Source organism: Schistocerca cancellata, chromosome 4 (genome assembly GCF_023864275.1).
Source record: "Schistocerca cancellata isolate TAMUIC-IGC-003103 chromosome 4, iqSchCanc2.1, whole genome shotgun sequence".
In the NCBI taxonomy this organism is placed as follows: Eukaryota; Metazoa; Arthropoda; class Insecta; order Orthoptera; family Acrididae; genus Schistocerca; species Schistocerca cancellata.
The window spans coordinates 79,210,140-79,221,950 of record NC_064629.1 but is presented as its reverse complement, the minus strand read 5'-3'; the positions used below and the strand labels follow the sequence as shown (position 1 = coordinate 79,221,950).

Genomic DNA, 11,811 nt, shown 5'->3' with positions numbered 1-11,811 from the left:
ATATGTTTTTTAACTCTGGGTAAAGGCGGTAGTGCACTGCTTCTATTTTTGATTTTATTCACTATTTTGAGTCAGCCCCTGCCCATTCTGTTCCGTGGACAGCCTGTGTTAATACCGCACTGTAAGCTGCATTATGGAATGTCTTCCGGCAAGTGTGAATCGACTGTCATCAAGGTGTATTTCTCACAGTCTAACGTATGTTAGTGGTAATTCTCTTGCTCCGTTTCGATTGTATACCTGTGAAACGATATGTTTGTCAGAGTGAATGTAAAGTGAGATATCTGTATCGTTTGGTCACTCAGACTTTGTTTAGTTGTTAGCCAGTAGTTCTGTTCTGTGGAATTAAGCAATCGCAGTTCCAACAGTAGGTTGCGGTGTAGTTAACAATAGTATTGGTGTGGGTGACAACAATAAAATTTCGATAGTAGGTAGCTTATATCTGTAGAGGCTTCATTTCAGAACTGTGGATTCCAGGCGTGCGTGCTTTCTGAACTGAAGTGGTTAAAAATAGTATTTATAAAATAAAGGGTATAAGAAATGCTCAGGAACGTAGTTTTTGAAGGAGGATATTTCAAACCTTTCCAATATGAATTTCTGGCGTCCATTACTGACGAAGACAAACATCAGTTTCAGTCACTGGATAATGTGGGGAAAATAAAATTTGTTTTCAATTCTCAAATAGTGAGTGACTTTGTTATACCGACTTCTTTCAAAAAGAAAGATGAGAGTATCGCAGAGAAACTGAAAGAGGCAGGTAACACTGATTTCGTAAAGGGAAACTATGAAGGCGCTTTGCAGCTCTACAAAAGAAGTATCATGACGATTCCTTTAACAGAAGGTAAATTTGCCTTGATTTGTTTTAATTGTTCATGTAAAAGGGACCATGAAAACTTTTCATTTATTGTTACCATTAGGAAACCAGCAACTTTTAGCCGTTACTGCAGCGAATCAATCTGCAGCATTATACAGACTGGGACGCTACACTGAAACAGTGGATGTCATAGAAAATGTACTGAAGTTGCCTTACCCAAAGGAACTGGAGTACAAAGTGAAGGAAAGGTAATAGTCACTGACTTTACAATAGGTGCAGGAGCCATCTGTTGCAAGGAGTGATTGTAATTGGTCTTTACAGGATGGCTCGAAGTTATGAAGCAACTGGTCAATACAGGTCAGCAGAAGAAGTGTTTAGAGAAACGATTAAGTCAATAAATTATGCAAGTTTGGCCCCAGCAAAGAAGAAGGAAATGAAAAATGAAATTCAGAAAACTCTTCGTCGTTTGGCTTCACAAAAAGACTCCCGGAGTAGTAGTAAGTTTCAAGTTAAATTTTACTAAAGTACATCTGTCATGCCTATATTACAGAACTTAGATTACTGTAAAGTATTGTGTAAAGAAGTTGAATATTGTGATTGCAGTACTTGCTAATTTCTCTTATCCATGCACAGTCCATACCACAGGACTCATAGACATGGCATAACCACTCTTGCATTTCTTCATATTATGCGACTTACAAATTTGCTATTAGTTCATGCAGTCCATGTAGTGATGACCTTGGCTGTGAATGCAGAGATATATGTTTAAATCTTGTTTAATCACACTGTTTTCAGCTATCATATAGGTTCATTTCCGTATGTTTTTCTAGCAAGTAATAGCTTTGAAACATATTTTATTGAATATAAGCTACCATGTGGTACACATACCAATTTTTAGAAGACTCCTCCCACATCATGAAGAAGATTGTTATTGAAATTTTGGCTCCAATTATTTTTTTTTTTTAATCAGTTCTTTCCTATCTTCCAAACGTCTTAGTATTATCATAGTTGGTAAGAGCATTGCTCATGGAAGGCAAGTTTCTGGGCGCAAATTCCGGTCTAGCAGTCAGTTTTAATCTTCCAAGTTCATGTTGCATCAATAACTTCCCAGCATTGTTGTAGTTACTCATGTGGAGTCCATCGTTCATGGCGCAAAGAGATGGAAATAGAAGGTGCGAGGTGGGGGTGTAGGGCAGCTGAGGAAGAAGAGTCCTTCAATATTCGTGGTCTTCTCTCGGGTGCAGAGACTAGTATGTGGCCTTGTGTTACGGGGAGGGAGAAATAAGTTGACATTTTTGTGGTCACAAACATGCTGTATAATTGTTTCTTCCATTAACTAAGTGTCTGACAATAGATTGTGAAGTTAGTTGATTGACCATAAGGGAAGACATCTAACAGAATAAGGCCTGTAGCTATGATTTTACCAGCTGAGGGTACATCTCCGAAGGAGACGTGTGATGCCACTACATGGATAGCTTTATGTTTCATCACCTGTGGCAAACAAGCAATTTGGTACAGATGTTTGTACTTTCCTCTTTATGCCTCTCTATTAGGGTTCAAGGAACCCAACATGGCCGGCCACTGTGGCTGAGTGGTTCTAGTCACTTCAGTCTGGAACCGCGCTGCTGCTACGGTTGCAGGTTCGAATCCTGCCTCGGGCATGGTTGTGTGTGGTGTCCTTAGGTTAGTTAGGTTTAAGTAGTTCTAAGGCTAGGGGACTGATGACCTTGGATGTTAAGTCCCATAGTGCTTAGAGCCATTTGAATTTGAGCCCAACATACACAAACTTTTGCATATGCTAGCTGGTGGATAGGTGTGTCACAACTACCAGCAGACATGTGAAGTTGAACACTGAGTTGTTTGTTATTCATCGGTCACCTCCAATAATAGTGTCTGACAGTTGCAATTTTGCAGGCATCACAACTGTTGATCTGGTATTTTGCCAAAAGAAGTTCAATATTTATTCTTTGCTTGGAACACACATCAGTTACAGGTGCCTTTTTGAAGACTTAGTGCTGCTATCTACAGGGAGTTTGTGGAAAAATGAGATTATGCTGGAATGTTAAAGAATCTTGCAAACAAAATTATTGCATTTTTTGACCAAAATAGGCAGAGAAAATAAATGTGTTGTATTTCTTATTGAATCCCCCCCCCCCCCCCATATTTTTGATTCTTTGATGCATCTTTAGCAGTAAGTGTCATGTATTGTTGAGTATTTTCTTTGATAGATCATTTATTTATTGCCTTGAGTTCTACAGTAGGCTGTAATATTCTCTTACTTTCATTTGTTATAAAACTGCAGACCAGTTATTTCTGAGAACTTGTCTAAAAAAGGAAGTAAATTAACTTGTGCTACAATGCTGTTATTTACTTCTGGGACCAGTATTTACGTTACTACTCAGTGTTGACAACTACAAAATCACCACCATGGTTTGTCACCACTGTAATGAGTATTGATTTGAACTAAGTTATTTGTAATTTTATTTCATTCAGTATGTGAGGGAGACTGGACACAAGTCATTTAACTTCAGTCTGGGTGGTAGTTACACCCAGGCGAATTTGCTGGCACTGAAGAGGGACTTACTTTGAGACTTTTGTCCCTTCTCCTCCTCATACTTGTTGGCATTAGGGGAGCATCTGATTCGACCCATATGCTTTGGCCCATGATGTCATAAATATGACAGAAACACGTATTTCCAGTGTACTGTATACAAAATGGTGAAGACGTTGTCACTACATACATGTGCCAACAAATGTGAACAAAAATAAAAACGACACAAGAACATTTCACTCCAACAGTAAAACAAAATTAACGGGACAACTGGGGGAAATAGGGGGTTTAGAGTGGGTACCACCTAAATATTACAGTACAAAACACTGCACCATCCCAAAACGAACATTATAATTAAACAAAAAAACATCAACTGACGACAAAATGTTACAGCCCCAAAACCAAGAGGAATTGTACACTTCACTCAACCTATATAGCTCAAATGAAGCCCACGATACCAAGAAATCAACATCTACAGCTCCGAAAAGTGGAACCAGACATTTCCCTTGACCCATATAGCTGAAACGCAGCTCTCAATACCTACTCACTGAAAACAAAACAAAAACTTTCAACAGGACTTATTACCCAGGCTCAAATAAACCCACGTTGGCACATAACCATGTTTCAAATGAACCCAGTACTGCACATTAAACGCAATCAAATACAACAATACGACATCTACAGACATGAATCAACTCAAAAATACCATGTCATAGTGATGCCACATACCACACCAACCCCCCCGGGGGTTCACAACTCTTTTGTGGACACGTGCGTAGCGAGCACGGGACCCCGAGCTAATGTGGCCCTCCTTCCTTTCCGGGCTGCATACCTTCCCTTTCCTCATCCTTCCCCCTCCCCCATCTTCGCCCCACCCCCCTCACCTCTGGCTCTTTCCTTCCCTTTCTCCCCCTCTGGGAGTATGGTTTGTGCCTACGTCCGGAGACGGACGCTCTAAACTGTTACAAATTCCTTGCTTTCTATACTTGCAAGTCTTCGTCCTTCCTCTGTCATTCTCTTTTCCTTCCCGCTTCTCTCTGCACTTTTCTCTGCTGCGGCGTTTGAGACCCCTCTTCTTTCCTTTCCCTTTCTCTTTTTTCCTCCCTGTGCGTGTCTGAAGGCCGACCCACGCACTTCCATGCGTAGCTGGTGACGGGGTAACGCGTAATTCCCCACCCCGGGTAGACAGGTAGGACACGTACGTACCCCCTGGTAACGGCCAGGCCCAGGGAGGGGTGATTACCTGAGCTGATACCTTCCGAAAGTGCCGATTGGTCCCTCCGTCCGTTTGTCGGGAGGTGTGACCTGAGGTGTGAACAATCACCTAAGGCGGGAGTGCCCTCAGTGAGGGCCCCCACAAGGGAGGAGAGCGCCATCGGAGACGCTGGTAATCATGGGGGATTCTTCCGCAATGGTTTCCTCACCTTCCACTATGTCTGCTCACAAACGTAAGTTCACAGAGTCTCAGCCACAGACAGTTCTTCCATCGTTGCCACAGTTCCTTGTTGTTTCTCGGTCTGACGAAGGTCACGACATCTCCACGGTCAACCCTTTCATTATTCAGAAAGGTGTCTACGCAATTGCAGGTCCTGTAAAGTCTTGTTCCAGATTATGGAATGGCACCCTGTTGTTAGAAACAGTCAGTGCCCTCCAGGCACAAAAATTGCTGCATACTTCTCTGCTCCACACCTTCCCTGTCCGGGTGGAACCGCACCGTACCTTAAATTCCTCGCGTGGGGTCGTTTATACACGCTCCCTCGATGGATTGTCTGACGAAGAAATTCAGCACTACCTGTCTGACCAGGGCGTAACGGCTGTTCATAGAGTTATGAAAAGGGTTGACACGAACATCATTCCAACCCGCACTGTCTTCTTGACATTTGACAAAGTTCAACTCCCATCGAAAATCAAAGCAGGCTATGAGATAATTTCCGTTCGCCCTTATGTCCCAAACCCTACGCGTTGCTATCGGTGTCAGCAGTTCAATCACACCAGCCAGTCGTGTTCCAATCCGGCCAAATGTGTTACGTGTGGCAAGGATGCCCATGAGGGTGCTTGTCCACCTCCATCCCCTCGCTGCATCAACTGTATGGGTGACCACGCTGCTTCCTCTCGAGATTGCCCCGTTTTTAAGGACGAAAAGCTCATCCAGGAAATAAGAGTGAAGGAAAAGGTGTCGACCTTTGCTGCTCGAAAATTATTCGTCAGTCGCCAGCCCACCGTGCCTCAGACAGGAAAATACAGCACTGTCCTTGCTTCTCCTCGGCCAACAAAGGAGGCGGCCACGCAGACTTGTGACCTCACCTTTAGTGCCACGGTCGTCAGATCGGCCAGCGCAAAGATCGCCCGTTCAACCTCACCACTTTCACCTGCCCACTCTATGACTCACCCTTCATCGGGTTCTGCTAAATCTCGAGCCCAAAAGTCAGACACCAAGCCTTCCAAAAAAAGAGCATACTCGTGAAGAGTTTTTACGTACCGCAACTTCCCAACCATCGGTTCCTCCTTCATCTAAACATCATACTTATAAGAAGGCTACAAAGAAACCCAGTTCCTCTCCTTCTCCGCCAAGGCGTGTCCCATCTACAGCACCACCTGGCGGAAATCGCCCTCGGCCGTCTTCTGTGTCGCCGAGGCGCACTGCTGGTGGCCGGTCAACCGGCCGATCGCTGGTGGCAGGAGCTGCTCCTGACCAACCTATGGATCAGGATCTTCTGCCTTCGGCTGACTGCCATTCCATGCTGTCGGTCGCTAGCTCCGAGCAGTCTTTGAGTTGACAGCAACTTTGGTCACATTCCTCCATTTTCTGTTCACCCCATGTCCATTATCCACTGGAATATCCGCGGCATTCGAGCCAATAGGGATGAATTGTCGATCCTCTTACGATCCTACTCGCCGTTCCTCTTCTGTCTTCAGGAAACAAAGCTGCGTCCCCATGACCGCTTTGTTCTCCCTCATTTTCAGTCCGTCCGATATGATCTCCCCTCTGTTGAAGGCTCTCCAGCCCATGGAGGACTCGTGATTCTTCTCCATGATACTCTCCATTATCACCCAATCCCCTTAAACACTTGCTTCCAAGCTGTCGCCGTCTGTCTTTCCTTTTCCGGATACACGTTCTCTCTTTGTACTGTATACATTCCATCGTCCACACCAATGGCACGAGCTGATCTCCTTCATCTTCTTGGTCAGCTTCCACCCCCCTATTTGCTGGTTGGGGATTTCAATGCCCACCACCCGCTTTGGGGATCTCCACATCCTTGTCCACATGGGTCCTTTTGTCTGCCTCCACGACAAATTTATCTCATTTGGACCTTGCGGTCGGTACTGTTCCGCTAGCTCGGCGCTTCGAATGGTTCGCCCTTGATGATACACACTCGAGTGACCACTTTCCATGTGTCCTCAGACTGCAGCCTCAACTGCCATATATGCGCCCGCAACGCTGGAAGTTTGCCCAAGCCGATTGGACACTTTTTGTCTCTAGCGACATTTGATGACCGTCACTTTCCCAGCGTCGACGATGAGGTCACACATATTACCGACGTTATTCTTACAGCTGCGGAACGTTCAATACCACGCACCTCCGAATTGCCCCGGCGCCCCCCAGTTCCTTGGTGGAACGAGGCATGCCGTGGCGCAATACATGAGCGGCGACGTGCTCTTCGCATTTTCCATCACCGTCCTACTTTGGCCAACTGTATCCGCTATAAGCAGCTCCGTGCGCGATGCCGTCGCGTCATCCACGATAGCAAGAAGGCAAGCTGGAAATTCTTTATTAGCTCATTTAACACCTTCACTCCCTCCTCGGAAGTTTGGAGTCGGCTTCGACGGTTCTCAGGTGCGCCTAGTTTCTCCCCGGTCTCTGGGCTCACTGTTGCGCATGATACATTAGTGGACCCCGTCGCAATTTCTAACTCATTGGGTCAGCACTTTGCTGAGATTTTGAGCTCTTCCAATTACCCACCAGCGTTTCTCCCGAAGAATCGTGCAGTGGAAGAGCGACCTCTTGCTTTCTCCTCTCCAAATCGCGAAAGCTACAATACTGTTTTCTCCATGCGGGAACTCCAACATGCACTCTCTTCTTCTCGCTCCTCCGCCCCAGGACCGGATGGTATCCACGTCCAAATGTTGCTGCATTTATCAACCTATAGTCTGCGTTACCTCCTTCGCCTTTATAATCGAATTTGGACCGACAGTACTTTTCCCCGATGATGGCGGGAAGCTGTCGTCGTTCCTGTTCCGAAACCTGGAAAGGACAAACATCTCCCCTCTAGCTATCGCCCCATTTCTCTCACGAGTAGTGTCTGTAAGGTTTTGGAGCGTATGGTGATTTACCGTTTAGCTTGGTGGCTGGAATCCCACAGTCTTTTAACACCTGCCCAATGCGTATTCCGAAAGCATCGTTCTGCAGTTGACCATCTAGTTGCTCTCTCCACTTATATCATGAATAATTTTCTCCGGAAACGCCAAACAGTAGCAATATTTTTTGATCTGGAGAGAGCATACGATACCTGTTGGAGAACAGGTATCCTCCGCACACTGTTCTCTTGGGGCTTTCGAGGTCGGCTGCCCCTTTTTCTTCGCGAATTTATGGCAGAGCGCACATTTAGGGTGCGGGTGAACACTACTCTCTCCCGTACTTTCTCCCAAGAAAACGGGGTACCCCAGGGCTCTGTGCTGAGTGTTGTACTGTTTGCCATTGCCATCAATCCAATTATGGATTGTCTCCTTCCTGATGTCTCGGGCTCCCTCTTTGTGGACGATTTTGCGATCTACTACAGCTCTACAGGCTGGTCAGCCTTCTTGAACGACGTCTTCAAGGATGTCTCGATTGCCTCCACTCTTGGAGCATCAAAACCGGCTTCCGTTTTTCTCCCAGTAAGACCGTTCGTGTTAATTTTTGGCGACGTAAGGAGTTTCTTCCGCCCTCCTTACATCTAGGTCCTGTCAACCTTCCGTTTTCAGATGTCGCTAAATTCTTGGGTCTTATGTTTGACAGAAAACTATGCTGGTCCTCCCACATTTCGTATCTTTCGGCTCGCTGTCTGCGATCCCTCAACACCCTCCGTGTCCTGAATGGTACCTCCTGGGGAGCGGACCGAGTGGTCCTTCTCCGCCTCTATCGCGCCTTAGTGCGCTCGAAATTGGACTATGGAAGCATAGTCTACTCCTCTGCTCGGCCGTCTATTCTTCGGCGTCTCGACTCTATCCACCACCGTGGATTACGTTTAGTGTCTGGAGCTTTTTACACCAGCCCTGTGGAAAGCCTTTATGCTGAGACTGCTGAACCTCCGCTGTCCAATCGGTGAGCAGTCCTTCTGAGCCGTTATGCCAGCCATCTGTCTTCCATGCCTGCTAATCCAGCCCATGACATATTTTTCGACGCCTCCTTTGATGTAGGGTATGCAGGCCGCCCCTCCTCCCTACTACCGCCGGGAGTCCGCTTCCGTCAACTGCTCCATTCTCTTTCCTTCCGCTTTCCTAAAACCTTCTTGACAACTTGGGGTGCAGCACCGCCTTGGCTCCGTCCCCGGATCTGCCTGCTCCGTGACCTTTGTCGATTTCCCAAGGATGGTACCCCTTCACTTGTTTATCGTCGGGCATTTGCTGCTCTATGTGCACAAATGACGGAAGCCACATTTATTTACACCGATGGCTCGAAAACATCGTTAGGTGTAGGGAGTGCCTATATTGTTGGCGACACCCCAAATCACTTTCGGCTTCCCGACCAGTGTTCAGTCTATACTGCGGAGCTTTACGCTGTTCTCCGGGCTGTCCACTACATCCGCCGCCATCAGCGGATACAGTACGTTATCTGCTCCGATTCTCTCAGCTCTCTCCTCAGTCTCCAAGCTCTTTACCCTGTGCACCCTCTGGTCCACCGGATTCAGGACTGTCTGCGCTTGCTCCACCTGGGGGGCGTCTCGGTGGCGTTCCTCTGGCTCCCGGGACACGTTGGTATCTGCGGAAATGAGGTGGCCGATATTGCAGCCAAGGCTGCAGTCTCTCTTCTTTGGCCAGCTATTCCATCGATTCCTGTCGCCGATCTACGGAGTGTTTTATGTCGTCGTGTTGTTCATTTATGGCACGCGCACTGGTTGACACTTCCCCAAAATAAATTGCGGGGCGTGAAAACTCTTCCTTGTGCTTGGACCTCTTCCTCCCGAACGCGTCGTCGGGAGGAGGTAATTTTAACTAGACTCCGGATAGGGCACTGTCTTTTTAGCCATAGACATCTTTTAAGCGGCGATCCTCCCCCACTCTGTCCCCACTGCTCTCAGTTGTGGACGGTAAGACACCTTTTAATTGAGTGCCCCTATTTTACTTCGTTACGCGCCCGTCTACAGCTGTCGCCTGATATATTGTCAATTTTAGCAGATGACACGCGATCGGCCGATCGCGTTCTAGAATTCATTCGTTTTTTTGGGACAACCAATCCCCTTCTGTAGTGAATTTTTAAGCCTTCCTTCTGCTTTTAGTTTCTCCAATTTTATGACTTTCGTTCCCATTGCTGCTAGTTTCCGTTTTCGTTTTTTTACTGTTTCCTAAGTCACAGACCGGGCGCTAATGACCTTAGCAGTTTTGCGCCCTAAAACCATAACAAAAAAAAAAATACCACACTACCATTACATCAACGTCTCCAATATGGTGCCTATGATGTCATTACATAGACACAACGAAAACACGAAAATACATATAGAACCAACAAACACGTCTCTCTCAAAAAATATAATCAAACTAATGGGACCAGTGCGGGAAATTGGGGATTTGTGGGTGGGGACGTACTAAATATAAAAACATACAGACACTCACCACAATCCCAAACCACACAAAACGACGACAAAAAAACACCACAAAATTCCCAAATTCCGCTACACTTAAAATATCGACAGGAATCGGTCACTTCCCTTGACCTACATAGCTCATAAAACTGTCAATACCACAAGATAAAAACCCACTACTGCAAAAATTATAACCACAACACAACTATTGATACCACAAAACCAACAAAACAATAAAAATTGGAATTGGACTCTTCCTTTGACCTATATAGGTCAACAGCAGCTTATGATACCAAAACACACACAGCTACGATGACACGTGGAATAGGTCACTTCCCATGACTTATACAGCTCAAATACCAAAAAAGTTGAAGTCAAGTACTTCCCCTAAGATACATAAATCAACCACAAGTGCCGATACCAAAACGTCAACCACAAACACATGCAGTAAATAACACCTACCCAACAACACATCAAAACCCCCACTGAACATCATAACATGTGAACAATAGACCCAAAAAATGACTACTTACCATAAAAAAGTTCTGGCGCTACACATCAACCCCCCACTTGCATATTCTGCTTGCATACGCCACATTTCACTATCTCCATCACAAGCCCAAAAATTTGCAGAAAATTAATGACGGACAACATGTTGTCCCCCCATTTCAGCCCGCAGATGCGCACTATTAAACTTATAAGTCATATCTATATCTAACAAAAGAAGCCACAGATTGAATTAAATGACTTACTGCGCGACAAACAGCAAACCAATAACATCACATGACACCGAAATAAGATAAACACAGTGGAAACTTAATTCTTAGCTCACTGAAACTAATTTCTGTTCTTCTATTAAGAGTCATGAGCGATAAATGCACACTTTAAGCACTGATACCCAAATGAACCCAATACACCACATAACACGTGGACCATACACACACTACCAGAGGACACCACCAACCGCAACAGGACATCATCTACAAACACAGCACATTCATAAACTAAACTCCATGATGTCACACAACACAACACCCATATGTCACGGGTTAAAGCCGACGGGTGGGATCGGACACCTCCGTTGACCCAGTTTATCTATGAGAGAGAAAGGTCAGCTTCCATTCTGTTGCCAGAGACTGATCAAAATTACAAAAAGTGCTCTTCGAACCTATGTGCACAGTGATGTAATGTAGTGTCTTGTAATGTGATTTCAGGGCTTGTGCCTCTTGACCATCATACGAGTTAGCAAGGGCTTCCTCCTCAAATATATCTCCAACTGATCGAAATCATTAATTCTTTGTTTCCTCAGAAACTAATTCGCTTGCAGGACTGATATGTATAAATAAAATTTTCTTATATTTTGTCTTCTAACAGTTCCACTTTCTAGAATGGTTTCTGCGCCCTAATCATTGACTTTGATTTTTTGAAAACAGAACCGTAGTTATCTAAATCCTTGCACGAGATTTACTTTTGAGTTTTACTGTGCTGAACCTCGTCAAAACCATTGCATAGCAGGGTAGTGCAGCAGTAACCAGGAAAGAGGAGAGTGGCAGTTGTCAATGTGTCAGTTGTCAGTGCAACAGTATACAGAACCAACTCCAGGCATGCTGTGGAGGAAATGTAGTCTACAAGACTCAGTGACATCAGTGTTTATTAATGCTGAAAATCTG

At 45.4% G+C, this 11,811-nt stretch overlaps 1 protein-coding gene across 1 annotated transcript in view; it reads left to right on the top strand.

The window, feature by feature from the left end:
- Positions 1–288: 288 nt before the first annotated feature.
- Positions 289–11,811, top strand: part of LOC126185161 (SET and MYND domain-containing protein 4-like) — a 140,313-nt gene continuing 128,790 nt past the window's right edge. Inside the window, exons 1-3 of the mRNA XM_049928007.1 lie at positions 289–838; positions 915–1,059; positions 1,133–1,308. Of these exons, the coding sequence (XP_049783964.1) occupies positions 538–838; positions 915–1,059; positions 1,133–1,308 (622 nt within the window). The 5' untranslated portion in view covers positions 289–537. The remainder of the gene's footprint in view (positions 839–914; positions 1,060–1,132; positions 1,309–11,811) is intronic.